This window comes from Borostomias antarcticus (assembly GCF_949987555.1).
Source record: "Borostomias antarcticus genome assembly, chromosome: 1".
Classification (NCBI taxonomy): domain Eukaryota; kingdom Metazoa; phylum Chordata; class Actinopteri; order Stomiiformes; family Stomiidae; genus Borostomias; species Borostomias antarcticus.
This window is the reverse complement of record NC_140234.1, coordinates 51,679,184-51,701,075: the sequence shown is the minus strand read 5'-3', so window position 1 is coordinate 51,701,075 and position 21,892 is coordinate 51,679,184. Positions and strand designations below refer to the sequence as shown.

The 21,892-nt window shown below is 45.4% G+C and overlaps 1 protein-coding gene across 2 annotated transcripts; it reads left to right on the top strand.

The window, feature by feature from the left end:
* Positions 1–461: 461 nt before the first annotated feature.
* Positions 462–21,207, top strand: cpda (carboxypeptidase D, a). Of its 2 annotated transcripts, none has more exons than XM_084439301.1 (21): positions 462–1,212; positions 1,784–2,031; positions 7,322–7,464; positions 7,665–7,834; positions 8,080–8,483; positions 10,556–10,747; positions 11,338–11,505; positions 11,795–11,904; positions 12,113–12,215; positions 12,406–12,548; positions 12,644–12,813; positions 12,934–13,236; positions 14,270–14,465; positions 16,423–16,558; positions 16,756–16,902; positions 17,091–17,186; positions 17,361–17,425; positions 17,586–17,717; positions 17,840–18,025; positions 18,227–18,329; positions 18,650–21,207. In XM_084439301.1, exons 1-21 carry the CDS (start codon positions 566–568, stop codon positions 18,874–18,876), a joined length of 4,089 nt encoding a protein of 1,362 aa, XP_084295427.1. In that variant the 5' UTR covers positions 462–565; the 3' UTR covers positions 18,877–21,207. The 2 variants fall into 2 exon arrangements, with proteins under 2 accessions (XP_084295427.1, XP_084295426.1); XM_084439300.1 differs by having other exon boundaries at positions 17,088–17,186.
* The last annotated feature ends 685 nt before the right edge of the window (positions 21,208–21,892 follow it).

The window sequence follows — 21,892 nt, the reverse complement described above, 5'->3', positions numbered from 1 at the left end:
GGACTCACGAACGCGCGACCAGCGCGTCCCCGAGGCTCGTGCACAGCACATGTTTAAATGGCTCGATACAGGTATTGGTGGCTTCAAAAACCCCAAAACCCCATTGAATTAAAAGTTTATATTGATAAGATTGGTCTCTGATGCTGAATGATACCCAGAAAAATTTTGTTTTCCTTTTCTAGCCCTATCTATCATCATCCACTAACATGGGAAATAAGGGTTCTTGGGCCGCATGCCGTGACATGACTTGCAATACCGGGCTTGGCCTGAAAGCCCATGGTGGCTTCAATGCGCCAAGCTGATCCTGGGGGCTTGGTCGTAGGGAACTGAATTATATGACAGAAACCATACGCTGCTGTGATTGGTTGATGCCGCTGTGAGCGTTTGATGACGTGAAGCGGAGTTCCCTCCCCCTCTCCCTCCGGTCCAATCTAGCGTCAACCTTTCTGTTATTGGAGAGAGAGACGGACGGCTAGCAATTTTTGTGCTAGCGAACCATTTACTGTTAAATCTATAGCTGCATATCTCATCAGAGTGAATGGTGATTAGGTAGAAAAAGGAAAACATGGCAACACCGACACGGGGGTATCTGTATGCAGCGCCGAAACCGTGCGTGTCACTTTTCGGCTTTCTTCTTCTTTTTGTTGTCATCTCAAGTGTTAGCGTCGGCGAGGCGAGGCTGGTTAGAGAAGCGTCAGATAATGTGGAAGCCTACAACAAATACTACAATTATGTGGAATTAACTGGGCTTCTCCAGTCCCTCGCTTCGAAATACTCTCATATTGCCAGCCTGTCAAGTATAGGCCAGTCCGTGGAAGGTAGGGAACTGTGGGTGATGCGGATCACAAAGGAGCCCAACATTGACCTACCGGGGAAACCCAGATTCAAGTACGTGGGGAACATGCATGGGGACGAAACTATCTCGAGGCAGGTATTGGTGTACCTTGTTGAGCACCTGCTCACAAAATATGAAACAGACCCACGCATCACGGAGTTGGTGACGACCACGGATATCTATATCATGCCAAGTATGAACCCTGACGGCTTTGAGAAATCCGTAGAAAAGGACTGCAGTGGAGAGGCCGGTGGTCGTCAGAATGCCAATCAGATTGACCTCAACAGAAGTTTCCCTGATCAGTTTTCAGATATAAACGTCAGTCCAGAGAAAATACCTGAGGTTACTGCTGTCATAAACTGGATTCTTGAGAAAAAGTAAGTAACGTTATGCCAGCCTAAATTTTAGATGTGATATGTTGGCCTCTACAATCTAAATGGACTCCATCTGTTTACCAAGGGGCCTAGTTGCCAGCCAATCGCTTGGAATGCCCTCAAACAACACCAGATTACAATCACTTGCTCACCCTACTGCTCTGCATCAATGAGTAGGGGCTTTAGTGGTGGAAGACAAACAATCCAGTCCCTCCCTGCCATCAATAAACAACTGTGGGGGTTTGGTCATTCTCAACCCAATTCAAGCTGTAGCTAGCTAAGTTCTATTACAGCTAGAAGTGTTACTCCGAAACTGTAAGGGTCTCATCAGCCTACCTGATGTGCTATATACATACCATAACAGCACAGGCACATTCATGGAGTGAATCTTTCAGTGTTGTGAGTGCTCAGGGACAGAAAACAACATTAACTATAGAGCATGCTTTAATTAACACAGAGAGGGTTTTGTATCTAGATAACATTTTACTGAAGCTGTAGAACTTTCCAAGGCTTGGAAACAGAATGGCTGCTTCCCCTGGTCTCAAGTGACAGTGATTCCTTTACGTTCCCGCAGGTTTGTGTTGTCGGGTAATCTGCACGGCGGCACCGTCGTGGCCAGCTACCCCTTTGACGACTCGGCCTCCCACAGGGCCGAGGGCCAGTACAGTCGCTCTGATGACGACAGCCTCTTCAGGTACCTGGCGCGTGTCTACGCCAAGAACCACCCGGTTATGAGCACGGGCGAACCCAAATGTCTCGCGACGCCCAAGGAGAAATTCAAAGACGGCATCACCAACGGCGCTGAGTGGTACGACGTGCCAGGTGAGATCACCTTCTTTTCCACACTGAGTGATTTTGAAATGTTTGGCACTTTTCCTTGCTTTTTTTCTCTTTTTTTTGCCACAGACTGGTTCCCAAACAATCACAGGTATTGTGGAAGGGTAGAACAAGTTCCTGGTTGTCATGGCGATTAAGCCCGGTGGGGTTTTGTTTTTATCTGTGAGGTCACGTTATGTGGTAATTTCATCTCTGAACTCTTTGAGACACTGAACTCTTTCCGTGTAAGTTCATGGAGGCATACTGCGTCTTGAACAGCAATGCTATGGTTATAGCATAATGGTCAAGTTACAGTTTATGACGGGAATTTAATAGCAGATACACACTTTGCGTCAGTAAACAATGTTGTTTTTGTCAGTGGACACAAAGGCACAATAGCCTGAGGTCATTCTGTGACATCTAGGTTGCGTCGGTGTGTCTAATCGGTGTGACGCCAATTTTCTCCACTCTAGGCATTGCCTACATTCACCCATTTTCAACACTGGGGGCCCAATACTGGGTAACTGTTGTAATTCTAAACATCAGCAGGCAATATTACAAGACTGGGACCACAGAGAGTTTTCAGAATTGTATAGTGCCTGAGTGACTCCAAAAGAAGCTGTCTGAACAGTCTTGCTTAGTTTTTCTACAGTAGTCTTGATTTAACTCCCATAGATAATTATAGTGTCTAGCTTGCGTCATCAGGGGTGTAGTGGTAAATACAGAGGTGGGCTATCTCTGTCCAGTGCAAAGTTTACCCACCTTGTTTCTCCTCATTGATTAATACAGTTGATCAGAAAATAGGTGAATAAACTCTCAGCCTCATTTTAAAGAAGTGGGTAAACTGAGTTTACTTGTGTTTACCCCCCACTACACCCCTGTGTGTAGTCACAGACTGGGCCTGCTGTAGCTCAGGAGGTAGAGCAGGTCGGCAGTTCGAATCCAGGCTCCTCCTGACGACATGTCAAAGTGTCCTTGGGAAAAGACACTGAGCCCCAAATTGCTCCCAATGAGCATAGCACCTTGCATGGCAGCTGCCGCCATTGGTGTGTGTATTGTGTGTGTGAATGGGTGAATGAGAGGCCTTCATTGTAAAGTGCTTTGGATAAAAGCGCTATATAAGTGCAGTCTATATTTTCACTGCACAGACTTCACCAACATCACTATCACCTAGCACAGCACTGTGCGGGAGTTAACAGTCTGAGCTGGTATTGTATTTACAGCTCCTCTCTCTTCTCTCCTCACATATACAGACGCTGATCTCCGGTTACATTTTTTTCCGCTTTGTTTCGAGCTAGGTTACACCACCTGGGTTCCATGCTGACTGCTGTCTATCCTCCCACCCACCACCACTCACTTCAGCAATACACATACCAGTGTCACCCAGTAACCTGACCACACATACTGGGCTGTGAGGTTTTTTGGCAGCTCACACAGGGCAGGCACACAGACATGCACACGTGCATTATAAAACATTAAGGCCTAATTTTGTATTGGTACCATGGTCTCTCCTTTGACCAGAGCCTAGTTTGGTATCCTGTATTCCAATAGCCTAATCATTAATCATAGTTAAACTTGAACTTGGCCAGTCTTGTAACGTCAACCTCCAGGGTCTCATAAGCAGCATTATGACTATGAACAACACAACAGACACTAAGGAAATGGCTTTAGATTAATATGTGAGCTTTTTTCACACAGGAACCACACAGGGACACTACAGAGAAAATGTTTGGCTATCCATACCCCCTTATGTAGATTATGAATTGGACAAATTTTAAAGTATCCTGAGAGCCATCTAATTAGACTAATGAATGATTACACTTGTCAAACTGATGCTTTAATTTATTTGCTAAAATTTAAATGATAGGCTATGCTGAATTTCATGCCGGGAAAAGCTAGAACAAATTGTGCCTCTAGAGGACATTACAATAGTCGTATGTAAGAAGAAATCAGAAGATCCTAACAGGATAATAGCATCTGAGGTGAATGTCATCATGACATGTCATCTAGAGATGACTCGACTGATAAGGTCTAGGTGACATGTCATCTAGAGATGACTGATAAGGTCATGTTTCTTTAATCATAGCCAACTGATGCTTCATGGCCTTTTTTATCATGGGCTTGTTGGTTTTAATACTCAACTCTTGAATATGATTAAAACTGTTACTGTACTTTTCACTTGTACACAAGGTTGTCAGTGAGTCTGAGTGTCGTCTCTACTTCTTAATAAAAGTAATTTAAGTTGCCTGCACACTGCCCAACCAATGCCAAACAACTCCCAACACCCAACATTTTAAAGTTGGCAGCTGTTGGAATATTAGAAGCTTAAAATTCTGCATGTTCACCAACAAACATGGCACACCAATCCAATGTTGGTGTTTGTTGGCGTTGGTTGGGGCTGCAGTGTGCACTCACCTTTTAAGCCTACACACCCTAACTAGGCTCCCTCAGTCTGTCCTAAAATAATGTGTGTAGTGGTTCAGTTCGGTTGCTTTTTATACAGTGTTTAATAATAATAATAATTAATATAGCCTTTTATGCCCGGATTTATGTTTTTCCAAGTCAGTCAGTTATCTACTTTTAATGTTTAATGTGCAAATAAATTTGTCCCATAGATTATTGTGTAAGAGAAAAAAAGTGTGGCTGGCACTGGCTCATGATGTCATGATGGAAATTATTTTAGTGTCATTAGGCCCACATGGATAATTACAGGTTATCACATTCTGGAATAAACTAGGCTTAGGGTTATGCAGTGTAGGCAAATGATGAAATATCCTGGTAGAAGTTAGTTCTTTTTTGAGCTTATTCAGGAAGTTGGAACTCGGGCCGTGCTGTCTTGGTTTGTTTGTTCTTGGAACTCCACAGATTTGTCTACTCCGTTGTGTTAGGTCACCTTTGTTTCATTTCCAGAGAGCTAGCTAGGAAACAACATACAACAAGGCTTCTTTTTCTGCTCTCTTTTGTTTCCAACCCTACGGAACATAGTTGTGTGTGTGCACGCGGAAGAAGTGCAGAAGTGTGTTTCGTCACACGCAAGTTACTTAACTCCTTACCTCCTACGCAATACCTGAATGTGCCGGGCCTCGTGGGAGTCTGTCCTGAGGATGAGTCAGATGAGTCAGATGAGCAGAGAGAGAGAGAGAGAGAGAGAGAGAGGGAAATGTAGCTGAACCACAGGACAGGATGTGAGATGGATAGAGAGAAGGGAGCGAGGAGGGAGGGAGAGAGAGACAGAGATTTTAGCTGAACCACAGGACCGGATGTGCCTGTGTTTGTGTGTGTGTGTGTCTGTATCCTACCTGGAGGGCGGATGTGCCGGGGTGTGGCTATCAGGACCCAGGTCTGCGTCTGCAGCATGTTTGCTCAGGCATCATCACACACCCTCACCTGACCATGAGCTGGTATTGATTCAACACAACCTACTTCCAAAACAGCAACAAAGCTGCTTCCTACACAAAGTAGCCAGATGGTTTAATGAGGAACAAGATAACCATCATCCTTAATATTAGCGACTGTTCTCAATGCAGTCACCGCGAGGAACGTAAATGGCATTGCTTAAAGAGGACATAATCCTGTTGCAACCTGCTGGTGCTGGTGTCATCACACGGGACTAAGCCTCTGAGGTCCACCCTAACATCCCCAGAACAAACACACACACAGGCACTGCCCTGTTCATCTGTTCTGCCACCAGCCTAGCACAATAAGATTGCGGCTGGCACACGTTGACAATTAGCTAACAGCATGGCATCTGACATGTTTGCTAATGTTCCCACCCGTTGTCACTCGAGGGACAGTCCATGAGAGCTGGAAGAAAGAATGAGGCAGAGGTTTTGAATGTTTTCAATGGAAAATGGGGTCCCCTGCTGAGCCTCATCTTGAACACAGCCCTGCAAATACCTGCAGAGTAAGCAAATTCTGGAAACGACATTTTGGCTATAAAGAGTTGCATTCAACAGCTGCGCCCTTAGCTGACACGAGGCTATGTGTGTGTGGGGGCTTGACTATCTACATTCTTGCCTTTTACCCCTCCATGCGTGTGAGTGTAGCCCAAGCACGTACATATTAAACCCATCTGGATTAAAATGCCTTAATGGAGATTGTTTTTTAGCTGGTGCCTCCTGACAGATTAGAGCTAGAGATGATGGATAGGCCCAGATTACAGGTGCACGTATATCCCTCATCTAAAGCAGGGTTCACATACAACAGCTTAGATGATTTTAAGTAGTTTTAGAACAAAATTTGATTGCTTTGTGACTGCTGATTTGGAATGTTGAAAGTTTTCAAGATTCAACATTCAAGACATTCTAAAATGTTCTAGATATTCTAAAACCAGTGTGTCATCATGGATATTGTATTTGGACCCAGCTTTTGGTCCCAGCTTAAGGCTCCACCCACTGCCACTTGGCCAAAATGCCTGCACAGGGCTCCCGCATTTGTGCCACATCCTGCCAGCTAGTCTCAACAGGTTTGCTAGCTGGCAGCTTTGCAGCTCTCTGTGCTTGTGCTGCTGTGATTTAATATGGCTGAAATTCTGCCTGGTTTGGTCTTGCTCATTTATTATCTTGCCATTCGTTGGCAAAGGGTATTGGCTTTCATTTGTTATCAGGAATGCTTGCTTAATTGTAGCTCAAGATACAACCAGACCCAGTAGTGTTTGTGTGTGGAAGGTTTGTGTTGTCATCTCTTTAGAAAGTCGACTGACTTGATTTCTTGTGGGTGTGTGTGTGTAGGGGGGGTATGCATCAAATTTCCGACTGGTGGGTGGAGGTTGTAGGTTTTATCAGCTGCCGGCACCCACAGTGTGAGCCCTCCAGGGGCCTATCGTGTTGACTGGTGCTGCTTGGCTGGCTGGGTGGGCGGGGCAGACCAGGGAGCTGGCAGCAGGTGGCTCTCTGACACAGCAAACACACCCTTCCTGCCAGCCATTGAGGAAGAAGGCTGGTCACACAGTTTGGCCACACTGTTTAGTACTGGGCATGGTGACCATTTACTGAAGTTGATTTAGGATTTTAGGTTGTTTTCGTGTCAGAAGGTTCAGCTAGTATTAAGGCCAAATGTTTACCATAATTCTCATATTATACATATGTATGGCATTATCATTAGGCCAATAATCATGCAGGAAATACTTTTTTGACGGACCATAACCTTGGCCTTTAGGAGTCAAGTTAACTTTTCTTTGAGCCGTCTCTCTTTAGCAGTCAAATTGTTTGTTGCAGTTTTAAGCAGAGAAACATTAACAAGACAACTGTTAATAAAATCTTATAAAGACTTATAAAATCTCGACATACACTTTCAGGGGGGATGCAGGACTACAACTACCTGCACGGAAACTGTCTGGAGATCACCATGGAGCTGAGCTGCTGCAAGTATCCCCCAGCCTCCGAGCTGCTCAAAGAGTGGCAGTACAACAGGGAGTCCCTGCTGGCCTATATGGAACAGGTAGGAGCTTTTTATGTAGGGGAACGGCACCTTAGAGCCTTTAGAGTTTCCTGGAAACAGATTAAACTTAGTTCCACATTAAAGCATGTGTGAGTTGACCATCTTCCATTGAAAGGGCCTCTTGAGTTTCATGTCCAGGAAACCAACCCCTAAACTTTGAAAGCGATAAGATTTCCATTCATGAAAACTCTTGCTCATAGGTTCATATAGGAGTGAAGGGGTTTGTTAGAGAGGCGACCAATGGCACGGCTCTCCCCGACGTCCGTATCGTGGTGGCAGGCATCAAACACAACCTGACCACGGGACAGTTTGGTGACTATTACCGCCTGGTGCTCCCTGGCACCTACAACATCTCAGCCATCACGCCGGGGTGAGTAGCCAGCTGTGAGGACATGATGTCCTCATGCTGTGCCGGTTCTTCATTTTCAGCCTGACTGCATTTATCAAAAAGGAAGGAAGATAACAATGTGAATGCTGTATTAAGTAACTACCTTCTTAGGAGCTCCCTTTAACTGAACTTCCAGAACTTCCTTCTGGAAAAGACTTCCTTGTGAATCACCAAATACTTCCTTGTGGAGGACGATCTAAGAGCTCTTTTTGTCTGCTCGGCAACAGGTATACACCTATGACAGTGTCAGGTATCCAAGTAGTCGAGGGCAAAGCCACTGAGCTCAACTTCACCCTGGCGCCATTGGTCAAGGCATCCGCAGGTGGCTCTGCCCCCAACACAACCCCTGCCCCCACCGCAGTCCCCTCCAGCAACACTTCCCAGGGCACCACCCAGACCAAGGTGTCCCCGGGGACCAATGAGAGCACAGATACCCCGGCAGAGCCGGAGCACCGGCCAATCCAGCCCCAGGATTTCCGGCATCATGACTACAGTGACATGGAGCTGTTCCTGAGAAGGTACAGCAACGAGTTTCCCTCCATCACCCGCCTCTACAAGGTCGGCAAGTCTGTGGAGGACCGTGAGCTTTTCGTCATGGAGATATCGGACAACCCCGGCGTCCACGAGCAAGGTATGAAATCTGATCTTGGAAAGCCCAGTCTGACATTGAATCATTGAAATCCATTGGTTTCTAGCTCTTTTTTTGTCACGAGGCAAAACCTTGGAATATGACTCCTCCAGGTCAGTAATGAGGGGCTGGGCAGCCTCAGCTGCCGGTCCCTCTTGTATTTCCCAATATTCTGAATCTTCTTCTTCTTCTTCTTCTTCTTCCTAGGAAGTCTGACTTCCCATGCATGAAAAATCACCAAACCTTGCACATAGGTCCAGTCCTACGCCAGAAGTCCTCAACTGGCATCGTGGGTCAATAGTAGTGATGGTGGCTCTACAGCAAACCATCTAAAGTTTAAAAAATCCTAACAAATCAGCCACATGTGCTATCACTTTGCAACTTCCACCAATATGTAGGCCCAAGTGAGCAGAAACCTCTATAAGCTTTGAGTTGGCAGGAATTATGAAGTCCATCTCTCTGTTTTCCTCAAAAACTGTAAAACCTATTAAATCCTATGCCTCACACATTTTTGGGTCAATTGAGACCCAAATTGCTACACATCTTCAGACTGTCCTCCACAAACAATCTTCACAGAATTTTGAAATATCCAAAATTGAGCCCAACGCGCATCTAAATGTTTTACTGTAAACAATACTGTATGCAGCTACTGCAAATACTCGCTCAATAAATATCCAATGTTCATGAAAAAAAAATCTGAAAAAAAATGACATGGTAGATGTAGTGTGAAAATTTTCAGAATTTTATCTCAAAGACAGAATTTTTTACAGTATTTCGAAGCCCATTTTGTCCCCTCAAACTACTGCTGTTCATACAGGAAAAAATACTCCTCCTATAGTGCAATCCTATAGTGCGACAGCAATGTATCCACCAATCAGAGATGTTGTTGTTGGCAACCCCGCCCCAATAGCGGACCCTAGGACTACAACTGGCTAAATTGACTCGGATTGAGAGGACACCTGTGCCACTGATTGGTTTATACCTGTCTTGTTAGTCTGTGTATAAATAGCCTACATGTAGCTCCCCTCCTGTTCTTTGTTCATTATTTGCTGTACTGTAGCTGTGTGTTGTCCCTTTTGTTGTCCTGTGCCAACTTGTAAGTCTGTAAGCTTGTACTGTAAGCTTTGTCTTTTGTTCTCCACTTGTTGAATGTATACTTTGGTTTTATTGTTAGTCTTTGGTTTTGGTTTTTGCCCATTGTGGTGCCTTTTTTGTGGAAACTTGCTGAAACCTCCCATGTTACATGCACCTGTGACATTTACATGCAACCCTTGTGATTGTGATGTTTAAGTCAGTGTGAAACCATCTACCTGTATGATTTCTCACATGGCAGGTAGCTCAAAAAGAGTTCAAGCAGAATAAAAATTCTAATGCATTCTCCATTGTGCCGTGTGACACGATTTTTAACAATATTTTTAATTGGTAGCTGTTACTGTTACTTCATCTAGTTTGGTGTAGCTGTTAATTTCTTCTTCTTTGCATCTCATCTGACCAGGCTTTTGTCTCTTATCTCAATCAGTTCCACCTGTGTTAAATCCAATCAAATCAGTCAATCAGTGAATCCATGTTCAGTTCAAAGTCCCACAACTCATTCCCACCACAGTATGTAGGCCTGTTAATATGTTCATATAGGTTTCCTATGGTGTAAATATCTAGCTGCGACATACTTTTTTTAGGTCAAACTGCCACTTGGCTCAAACAAGAATATGACCTTCCCTTGGTGTCTGGTTGCGAGTTCAAGCCCCGGGTGATGCAGAATAAACATGCTAATGCCTACTCAGGCATTGTACTGTTTGGATTTCAGACGCATGATTTCAAAGATTTTTAAATTTAGGTAGTTTGTCTCCTTCCTCTTACGCCTCAAAACGCCCAGATCCAGTGCTGTGCAGTAGCTGTAATCTTGCAACTTCTTGCAAGAGGGGGGTTTCCTACCACAAATGTGGCAATGATGGCAATGAATTGAGAACACCGGTGTAAATGAGTTCAAACCACCCTGCTAAACTGCCCTACTGATACTCTTACAGCCGTTTCAATGTCTTTCCCTTATTTCCCCTTTTCTTTCTTCATTGCACCAGGTGAACCAGAGTTCAAGTACATCGGCAACATGCATGGCAACGAGGTGGTGGGGCGAGAACTGCTCCTCAAACTCATCGAGTATCTGTGCATCAACTACGGCAGCGACCCTGAGGTCACTGAGCTGGTGAACAACACGCGGATCCACATCATGCCTTCCATGAACCCAGACGGCTACGAGGTTGCTAGGGAGGGTAAGAGAGGACACACACAGACACTAGCAAGTAGTGTATCTTTAGCAAGTGTGTAGCAAGTGTATTTTTGTAGGTCAATACGTCACGTGTGTATCTTGTGGGGATCAGCTGTCCTTGTGAATGGATTGGTGCTCAGAACGTGGCCAGGCCACATGCCAGTCAGGCTATTGAGACCTGTAGGAAAAATACAGTTAAAAGCCCTAAGGCACATAAATGCATATTTAATTGACTATTTTGTCAAAACTTATTGTAAAGTATTAGATTAAGGTGGATGTATCCTCACTGTATAGTCTTCTTATTTTTTTATTATTATTTTTTAAACTTTAAAAAAAAAATCTATCTATCTTTTTTGGGGACTACTGTATATATTACAAAGTACATAACTGCTCAAAGGTTTGTGGCATATAGTTATTGTTGTGTGATTCTATGCGTGTAGCCTGTAGGCTGTACTTGTATGGCCTACAGTATATTTAGCCTGGTGCGGACTGATGAATAAGTCAACAGGAAGTAAACAGGAAGTTGAGCACTTAAGACATTTTTAATGGAACTAGCCTATTGTTACAGAGTGCCTTCTTATCGTTCTCTCACAGGTGATGACAGGGGCTACTTCGGACGCAACAACAGCAACAATTTTGATCTGAACCGCAACTTCCCCGACCAGTTTGTCAGTATCACCGACCCCAGGCAGCCGGAGACCGTCGCTGTGATGAACTGGCTAAGGAGCATTCCGTTTGTCCTCTCAGCCAACCTTCACGGAGGCAAGCCTTTAGCTCCGCCAACTCATTGAGCCTCAGCCAAGTGTGTCCGTGGCAGGGAAGGCTGGCCTGGTTTAGCATTGCTAGGCTGTATACCATAGTATCCGGCTATAAATGGCGAGAGCATTGAAGATGTTTCTCCTATAAATAAAGTGCTATAAAGATTGTAGCGATTTTCTCATGTTTCATGTGTACGTGTGCTACAGTAGTTAACAAAAACATCTGTTCAGGGACTTTTATAGTCCCTCAGCACAGTAGATAAAGCTGAGTTTCTGGCGTGTTTCTGGTGCAGGCTCGTTGGTGGTCAACTACCCTTACGATGACGATAAGGATGGCATCTCACAGTATAGCAAGTCTCCTGACGACAAAGTCTTTCGACAGGTGTCCAAAGCCTACTCCCAGGTTAGTAGACATCACTGGTATTGTTCAGGTGGCTCAAGAGTTCGGTCAGCTTTTGGCTTTCTATCCAATGCCCATCTTAGCAGTTAGCATAATTGGTTTTGTTGAAACTAGTAAGCAGTGTAAAAGTTCTGCTATGACAAATTCACTGTTTTCAATTTCTACAAGGTGCATTTCATTAGTGTATGTGCGTGTGCATGTGTGTTTGTAGGAGAATGCCCTGATGCTCAAAGGGCACCCATGTGAAGATATGTACTCCGGGGAGGTCTTTAAGGACGGCATCACCAACGGTGCCAACTGGTACAATGTCCCTGGTATGTCCCCCTCAAGGTCACTACATACACACCCTCTCTGTTCAAAGTCCACCTCTGCCACTTTAACTTCTATTGTTAGTAACATAATGATAATATATACTGTGTGTGTGTGTGTGTCTGTGTGTCTGTCTGTCTGTCTGTCTGTCTGTTTGTCTGTCTGTCTGTGTGTGTCTGTCGGTGCTCTCTGCAGGTGGCATGCAGGACTGGAACTACCTAAACACCAACTGCTTCGAGGTGACCATCGAGCTGGGCTGTTTCAAGTACCCACCAGCCAAGGACCTGCCCACCTACTGGGAGAACAACCGCAGAGCCTTACTCCAGTTCATCCATGAGGTCTGTCTACACACACACACACACACACACCCATGCACACACCCAATCATAGACTACGATGACGACGATGTGTGTGTGTGTGTGTGTGTCCACAGGTCCACAGGGGAGTGAAGGGCATTGTGATTGACATCAAAGACGGGATGGGCATCCCCAACGCCACCATCACGGTGGAGGAGATCGACCACAACGTCACCACCACCCAAACAGGAGAGTACTGGAGGCTGCTGGTGCCCGGAACGTACCAACTGACTGCCTCCGCGCGGGGGTGAGAGAGAGAAAGAGGGAGGGCTGGCATTAATGACAGTTCCCACTGCATCGCCTTAGCCTAGAACTATAGATCGGCCTATACCTGCTTGCTTACCCCCCACACACCCCCTCTCCCCAGGTACAACCCCGTTAAGATCTACGCCACGGTGCCAGAGCAGGGAGCGGAGGAGGTGAACTTCCGTCTGACGCGTGGAAGCTCAGGGTCTAGCGACCGGAACCCCGACGGTCCCGCAGCCCCCCGTGCCCCAGAGGAGAGGGAGTTCCAGAGCTTCATCAGGAACCTGTCGCTAGGCGGGGGTCTGGACGAGCTGGCCAGGAGCACAGCCACGCAGAGCAGCTTCCGCTACAGAAACTACAAGGGGATGTCCCGGACTCTGCAAGCGCTCAGGCTCAACTTCCCCAGCATCACCTCTCTGCACAGGTAAACATTGACCCCTGACCTTAAACCTCAGACCTGCCCCAAGGCCACCTGAACAGTGGGCACTAGTGTTGCACAGTATACCGATACTAGAAAGGTACCGCGATACCCGGTCGTCAAAAACGGTACAATAGCCCATTTTATTCGTACTGGTACTTGAGCCGTGTTTCCAAGTTGCGTCGAGGCAGTGTGTCAGGGCAGTGTGCGTGCGTCTCTCTCCCTCTCTGCTACTCTGTCCTTCTGGGGTGTTCTGCTTTTCCCTGTCCCTCTGCTACTCCCTAAGCAGAGTGCGCGTTCCAACTGTCAGTCCAGCTCACCAAACTACTTTCAGACCATTCACTTATTTCTGCAAACCTTTGGGGCGAAAACAAGTCTAACGGAGAAAAAAGTTGTAAATTAGTTTGCAAAGAACATTCACGAAGGAAAGTGAAAGGTCTACTCAGTTTGTTACTCTAGACGGTGGTGGAGGATTTCCAAAAGAAAAGGCGCCTATTTGGCAATTTGCACGCGGACAGAGTGAAGGAGAGGGATCAGTAACCTGGCTCCCACCCCTGAATCTGAATGGCAATTCAATCTGAGTGTCAGACTAGTGGAGCAGAGCAGACACTTTCAGCTTATAATTGTAGCATCCCAAGCTTATTATTTTACAAAGTAGAGGTGTTTTTTTTAATTAAATGAATAAAATATTACAATTAAATACATATGTAATTTATTTAGTTTAAACAGTTCATATTCCTGCTCCGCCTCAGCAGACAGCAAACACTGAGATCAGTAGGCTACACCTGACATTGTATTATTCCATTAGCCTACTTTTCCTGATGTTTTAGTTTTTTGCTGTGATATCGTTTCAGTATCGGTATCAAGATATTTTTAGCAGGTATCGTATCGAAGTTATAATTTTGGTATCGTGACAACACTAGTAGGCTCAACTCTGACGGATCCTAATCTGTACGCTAATGCTTAACCCATAACCTTTAACTTTAAATTATTGTAAAGAAAGGTAAATGAAGATAACTAAATGTGGTCTCCTGTGTAGTTTGGGCCAGAGCGTGGAGTTCAGAACCATCTGGGCTCTGGAGATCTCCAACCGGCCCAATGAGCCAGAACCCTCCAAGCCCAAGATCCGTTTTGTTGGAGGTATCCACGGCAACGCTCCTGTAGGCACGGAGCTGCTGCTGGAGTTTGCCGTCTTCCTCTGCATGAACTACGGCAAGAACCCAGCCATAACTCGGGTAAGACACCTCCACATCAATTACCACTATAAAACCTAATTTGCGCTCGTTCTTTAGAGCTGTCCCTAAACCAGAATCCAATGTCTAACTCAGAGGGCTGGGGTAAATGCCCAAAGCATTTGCTCAGCTCCCACTAAAAGAATAGATTTTTAACTTGAAGTATCCTTAACCTTCGGCAGCTCTGCTTGCTAAAATATTCAATTAGATTCATTGGTGCGTCTTTGCAGATAGACAGATCCAGAACCCCCCAGCTGATAAAGCTTAGTCATATCCTAACTGTCAGCTCCACATGGCCTGTGTAGCTGTAATTAAATTGATAGCGCATTCAAATGAATACATTCCAAAAGCATAGATAAAAGCTGACTTGTTCCAAGGGCATTTCAGACATCTACAGTACACCTATTTATTTATGAATATCTGTTTTAGCCGAGGGACTTAGGAAGATATGAGGCTAAGTATGTGCAAAATCACCAAATTTGGCCCAGATGTTAATAATCACCCCCCCCCCCCCGTCAACAAATCGGCCAACAATCTAAATAACCTGACGCCCCCCCACCCCCGTCAACAAATCGAAATGATACGGTCCACTTTTGGACAAGGCTGGCTACGGGCCTGCTAATATAATTTAAAAAGCTGGCGACTCCCGCCATGTTGACCAAATCCAATATGGACGCTGTCGGAAAAAGGTAAATAATAAATATATATACCAGATGAGCTACAAATGCAAACTTTGAACATTAGAAACAGGTTGGAATGCTTGGGTGTGTCTGGACTATGAAAAATGTAAGCAGGGCCGGATTAAGACAATGTGGACCCCGGGGCTTTGACCAAGTTTAAGTTTTGTTCCTCCTGTATGGTGCTGTGGATGTCAGGGACGGGCAGCCGGTTGCAGCATCATCAGTCTCAGTTCTCAGTTCAGTAACCTGTGGATGTTGGAATTTTGCTGCAGGAGTTCAGCTTTTCAAACTTCTTTTTCTTTATTTTCTTTTTGTTTTGGACATCCACTAGACAGTTCTTGCTACAAGGCAAATCGTTCAGTAGAGAGCTAGATCAGATCCACAGATAGCTCAGCAGATCAGAAGCCGTATCGTGCCCAGAACGAAGCTGTTGCTGCCGACTTATTCGGCCAGCCTAAAATTTAATTGGGACCATAACAGTGACAGAATCTAGCTAAAACAATGTCAATATTTTAATTGGACAATACGCACGTGCTAGCGGGGCTCTAGCCACACAGGCAAGGGATGGAAAAGACTGCAGTGCAAAAAAATAAAACCCGGAGAAGATTGATTCACAAATTCAAAAAAATCAAGGGGAACCCCTGTATTTAATGGGTTACTGCAGTCAAAGGGTGGAAATGTCATAGAATTTTCAATCATCAAATTGAAAATCGAATCGAATCGGCGATAATGGATTTAAAATCGAATCGTGACCCCCAAGAATCTAAATAGAATCAAATCGTGAGATCACTACAGATTCCCACCCCTAGTCTGGTGCTCTAGATAGATTCAATCATAATCTGAGTATTCCACTGTGTTTCTAATGTTCAAAAAACATAAAATACATACAAGTTTGCCAACAGAGTCAAAAGTTATGGGAAAACAAAATTTCAAGGTATCTTGGAAATAACCAAATTAAGGGTTCAGGCACACCCAGCCATCCCAATGTGTTTGTAATCGTCCCAAAAAATAAAACAGACATTGTCTGTCTATTTTGTAGCTCATCTGAATCAAAAGTTGTAGCCAAAACTATTTTCACTATGGTGGTGGCCATATTGTATTTGGCCGCCATGGCTATCCCAGGGGTCTCCGGCTCATGCGTCTCGCTAAATCATTAGAGAATGCCCTGGGCTATATCTGGGCTAAATTTGGTAATTCTGCACAAATTTGCACAAAAATATCCCTAAGGCCCTCCACTATATGTGTTCTGCTACTCAACCTCTCCTCGCCCCTCTCTTCAGCTGGTAAACGAAACTCGCATCGTCATCCTTCCCTCCATCAACCCAGACGGACGAGAGCTGGCCGAGGAGAAGCAGTGCTCGTCCCCCGTGGGCATGGCCAACGCTCACGGAAAAGACCTGGACACCGACTTTTTCGGTCTGTTTATGTTCATTGGTTTGTTCGTGGGCTTGAAGCGCTTTTTATCTTGTACATTTAAATACACCGCCATATAATGTTGCTAGAAAGGTGTTTGTGTGTGTGTGTGTGTGTGTGTGTGTGTGTGTGTGTGTGTGTCTGTTCGCGTGTGTGTGTGCGTGCGTGTATTGACATTGGCTTATATCTCTGTGCTGTAGGCAATGCCTCCCAGCGTGTGATGGATGCCCAGCCGGAGACGAGAGCAGTGATGGACCTGATCCTGGAGAGAGGCTTCACTCTGTCTGTGTCCCTGGATGGAGGCTCCCTGCTGGCTACCTACCCCTATGACAGGCCTGTACAGCCAGGTACATGCATGGAACTTATATGGCTGGAAAACATCTGGAACAAAGGGTCTTTGACCACTGTTCCAACATTATTGAATGCAGTACTCACACAACTATCTTTTTTCCAGGTCACTTTTTATATTGTTCCTCCTGTTTTAAGTTGATGTAGTATTTACTGGATTTGTTTCTTGGCCTTTTCATTCCAGTAGAAAATGAAGAAACTCTGAAGTACCTGGCCAACGTGTATGCCAGCAACCATCCGAAGATGCAGCTCGGGGACACAGGATGTCCAAACAACGGCCAGAGTACGTAGCAACAGTACTATTATCGTACACCATTTTCAGGTCAGGCAATGACATGAGCTCTAGAGGATCGTATGTGTATGTGCTCACTGACCCCCCCCCCCCCCCCCCCCCCCTTCTCTCGCCCCCCTTTCTATCTCTCTCTCTCTCTTCCTCATACAACCTCCTCTCCTCCAGTGGGGAACATTCCTAATGGGGTACTCAGGGCAGCAGAGAGGCAAAGTCATATGGGCAGTATGAAGGTAACTTATTTGACTTGATTTATTTAAGCATTTATCAAGACCTCTTCTGGTTGATTAAAGGAACTGCTGGGCTCTTTCAAAAGGTCATTGACCTTGCTTTGCTCCAGACCGCCGTGTGTTTCCCAGACGGTCATGCGAGTGCATGCTGTATGTGTTCCAGGACTTCAGCGTGGACTTCGGCCACTGTCCAGAGATCACCGTGTACACGGGCTGCTGCCTGTTCCCGCCGGCTGAGCAGCTGGCCATTCTCTGGGCCGAGAACAAGAAGTCTCTGCTCAGCATGCTGGTGGAGGTCAGTACACACAGCCATGGAGAGTCTTGTCGGTTTTATTGGTTTCAAGTACTTGGCATGAAAATGGAGGACTTTCGAATGTATGATCAAGTCAGTCTCTGATACTAAACACCCCCTCGTAGGTCCATAAAGGGGTGCGTGGCGTGGTGAAGGACAAGAGTGGGAAGCCCATCACGGGGGCCATGATCGTGCTGAACGGGGGGGTGAGGGTCTTCACTTCAGCGGGGGGCTTCTTCCACGCCCTGCTGGCACCTGGGAACCACAACATCGAGGCTGTAGCCGATGGCTACCAACAGCAACGGAAGGAGGTCAGTCTGAGTGTGTGTGCGTGCGTGGGTGTGCATCCGTTTTATCAAATACAGTATATTTGATTATGCCGATTATAGGTTTAATACAATTATGGGTCCGGTAGTAAAAAAAAAAAAAGTGTAATCAGCCTATAACTGCAGCAGTGTGGTACCAGTTTGGTCGGTTGAAACTGTCCTGTAAAAGAGCCTCGTCATTCCCAGGTGGTGGTATCGTCGTACGACGCCGCCATCTCCATCATCATCGAGTTCGACATGGACAACCGCATCTTCGGCCTGCCCAGAGAGTTTGTGGTGGCCACTGCCGGTGAGCTGAGGAAATTCTACCTCATGTGGAGAATGATAGATTTGGCTGAGTCGCCTTCGAGTCATATTCAGTCTCTATGCGTGTCCCCTTGCACGTCTTGGAGATGTAATGTTGTTACAGCGTCCCTGGGCGGCGCCCGAGGGGGAGGATTAGAGAGGAATAAGAGGCCGGTGACAGACTGTCCAGGAGCATGTACCGTTTCAGTTGGTCCTGTCTTTAGTCATGCATTAAATGCTTAGTGTTCCTGTCTCTTCCCTCTGACTGTCCATCGGGCCTAATCTATTTTCCTCTCCTCTCTTCCCTCCCCCCCCCCCCCATAGCGGCCTCCATGACGGCCCTGGTGGTGACGGCCTGCATCATCTGGTGCGTGTGCTCGGCCAAATCCAACAGGCAGAAGGACGGCTTCCACCGTCTGCGGCAGGACCGCGACGACTACGAGGACGAGATCCGCCTCACCTCCATGGGCTCCAAGAAGTCCCTCCTCTCCCACGAGTTCCAGGACGACAGCGAGAGCGAGGAGGACACGCTCTACGCCAACAAACTCTGAGGGCGCCCGCGCTCGGCCGCCCTGTGGTCTGCACTGCTGGACCAGTACTGTCGTACTACTGCCGCCGCCATCTCTGTGACCGACGGGCTGGCCTGGATTGCTCTCTGTGGCGCCGCTCTAGTGGACAGGGAGGGAGAGGGAAGGAGGATGGGTTGGTTGGTCTGTCTGCTGAGGCCTTTGTCTGTTTTCTAAGATCTGCCCTTCTCCAGGCCACCAGAGGGCTCCCTTTCATAGACTATAGCTATCCTCTCTGGATGCTGTCCCAAGTTGATTCGTCCAAACGACCTATCGCTTTGCTCTGTCCATGGTCGCACCCTCAAGATTGGGCAGAGCTGTGCAACTCAGAAGCGTACTTATCCTCACAAACACACACACACACACACACACACACACACACACACACAAACTAACCACTGAAGCTCATCCAGCATCATCCTGTCCATATATTTATTTGATACTATTTTGATCTAGTACAAATGAACGAACTGATTTGAAACTCATGGGAATGTCAGCCATCATCAATATCTATGATGATGGAAATCAATATTGCCACAGTCCAGTTCCTTTGCAGAGGAAGAATCAAACACTGTGCCTTGTCTGCTGTAGAGTTAGACACACCACTTCAGTCCATTGGTGGGGTGTGGGGGACTATAAATGTAGCGATTATAGACCATGATCTATTCCAGATTATAATCTGCATCCATCCTGATACTCAGGCAGTATGAACGAGAACAGTAGAACCAGATCCGGGGGGGTTGGGGGTAAGTAATGCACTGTTTCTTAGCCAAGGGCAAACTAGAGATAATGGTTCTCACCCTTTTGGCTAAGATGTAAGGGGCACTTTATTCAATGTCTTTTTTGTTGTGTTTTTCAACAATCCGCCATGCATATGATGTAACAAATATCAGTATTTGGTGGGTAGGATAGTTATACTATAGCTATTTCAGCAACCCCCCAAAAGTGTGATGTGCATGCAAATTACATGCAAATTAGCTAATAGTACATCATCATCATCACAGTTTTTCTCGGTTACATAAATGGCTACAGTGTATCTATCATATCATATCTATCTATATCTTACCCACAAACATGTAATGATATTTTCACATGATATGCATGGTGGATTGATGAAAAACGTGTAAAATGATTTTGAGTAAGTGCCTGCGATACCTGGCTTGTGTGTACCCACAATAGTGATTCAAAAATAGTTTCCCCAATGTGTGGAAATATTAATTCTCCCGTCAGTAAGTTGAAGTTGATCAAATCTAAAACGTCAGTCGTACCGCGCACCGTTCTCTTGCGGATCTTTTGTGAAACCCAGCCCTTTAGCTTACAGTCCAAGGCCTTCTATGTACAGTATAGTACTAATGAGTACTGTAGGTTAACCAATGGCAGAGGTGAGGGAAAACGCCAAGAGAACTAAAGAAATGTCAATCATCGGTGGTGAGATTGTATCTACTTTTTCTATACATAAAAAAACAACTTTGTCTAAAAGTATTTAACATCTCATAAAATATACTGTAGATGACAACTTAATTTATATTACCAGTCCCAACATGTTCTTCATATTGAATATTTTGTTTTCATGTTTTTCTCAACTCATCTTATTTGCTTGTATATGAGGTCTCATGAATATGATCCTTTCAAAATAATTCTTGAGTTCAACCCCACTTGTGGGTTTCATGTCCATTGAGCTCAATCGTGATAGAGCCATTTGTTTACCTATCTGATTATTATTACTAGGGTTCATCTCTGTTCCCAACCCCCCCCCCCCTGTGTTTTCCACCCAAGGACATTGAGGCCACAGTTTGACTTTTTTTACTGAATAGGGCCAGAAAATGTTCAACACCGTCCAGCGAGGGGAAAACATTCCTCTAAATCCTAATCACACCCCCACAGCCCAATGACTAACACATTCAGGTACCAGCCTGTCTAAGTAGAGAGAGAAAGAGAGCAACCTTCTAATTTATTGTTTTCCCCTTTGTTTGACTCTCTGTGACTTTCTGTATGTTAAGGAGTGTCTGTCCTGTACAGAGTGAGAGGCCGTGCAGAGTAGGAGAGTGAGTGATATCTGAATGAATGTTGTGAATGGTAGGTATGCTTTGAGTGGATGTCATTTTTTGTTTTCTTTTATATGGAATTGAATCGATTGTAGTTACTTAAATATTGCCAATTGTATTTGAATGAGAATAAATGAAAAATAAGTGCAATTCAAGTAAACTCAATCTACACACAAACCACATTTCTTAAATAAACCTGTTACTTTGTATGTGGTGATGATAACATGAACTCTTCAAAACTGATGAAATAAAATAAAAAAATTGAAAGTGCTTTTTATGTTGTGACATTGTCATTTTGAATGGCACATTTATGACCGGTGATGCAAAATATGTAAATATGAATCTAGTAAAAAGAATGTGAATGAATAATGGCTCTAGGGAATGGTTGGTTCAAGGTGTTAAAATGTGTTTGTTTTGTATAATCGATGGAACCAAAAGCCTCAGGTGAAGTAAACTACCAGTCTCACAACATTACAACACTCCCCTAGTTTGTGCCAATGGATGCCATGTTGAGATATGGGCGCTCAGAAAGAACCCCAGGCAGCTGCAGTGCTGTAGGTGGGCAGGCGTCCGCTGAGTTAGTGACGTTGGACAGGAGGCTGAGGGGGATCCATACTCTCAGTGGAGCTTCCAGGGTGTCTTCAAAGAGAACTGCATTGTCCTGGACCCAGTGTCTGTCCTTCCAGTCCAATATGAGATCTACAACTGTCTTCCCCCTCTCTCCTCAGGGTGGAAAACCCCTGCAGGTCAGGTATCAGACGTTAATGTCTCACCATGTTTGAAATTCAACAGCTGAGCTATAACGTATCTGCTTCTTCCTCATAACATGTTTTGCAGATGCAAAGCTTTACCCCTTGGACTACTCCTGTCTGTCTCACTGCTCTTTTGAGCCAGAGGACCGTTTGCAGTTCATACATCCTCAGTCCTGTGATCCAGTCGTACCCTCATCACTCCTC

Coding starts and splice junctions, on each gene's coding strand:
- cpda (XM_084439300.1), top strand. CDS start 566: ATGGCAACACCGACACGGGGGTATCTGTATGCAGCGCCGAAACCGTGC. Junction 11,506..11,794: donor CTCAGCCAACCTTCACGGAG/GCAAGCCTTTAG, acceptor TTTCTGGTGCAG/GCTCGTTGGTGGTCAACTAC. Junction 18,330..18,649: donor GTTTGTGGTGGCCACTGCCG/GTGAGCTGAGGA, acceptor CCCCCCCCATAG/CGGCCTCCATGACGGCCCTG.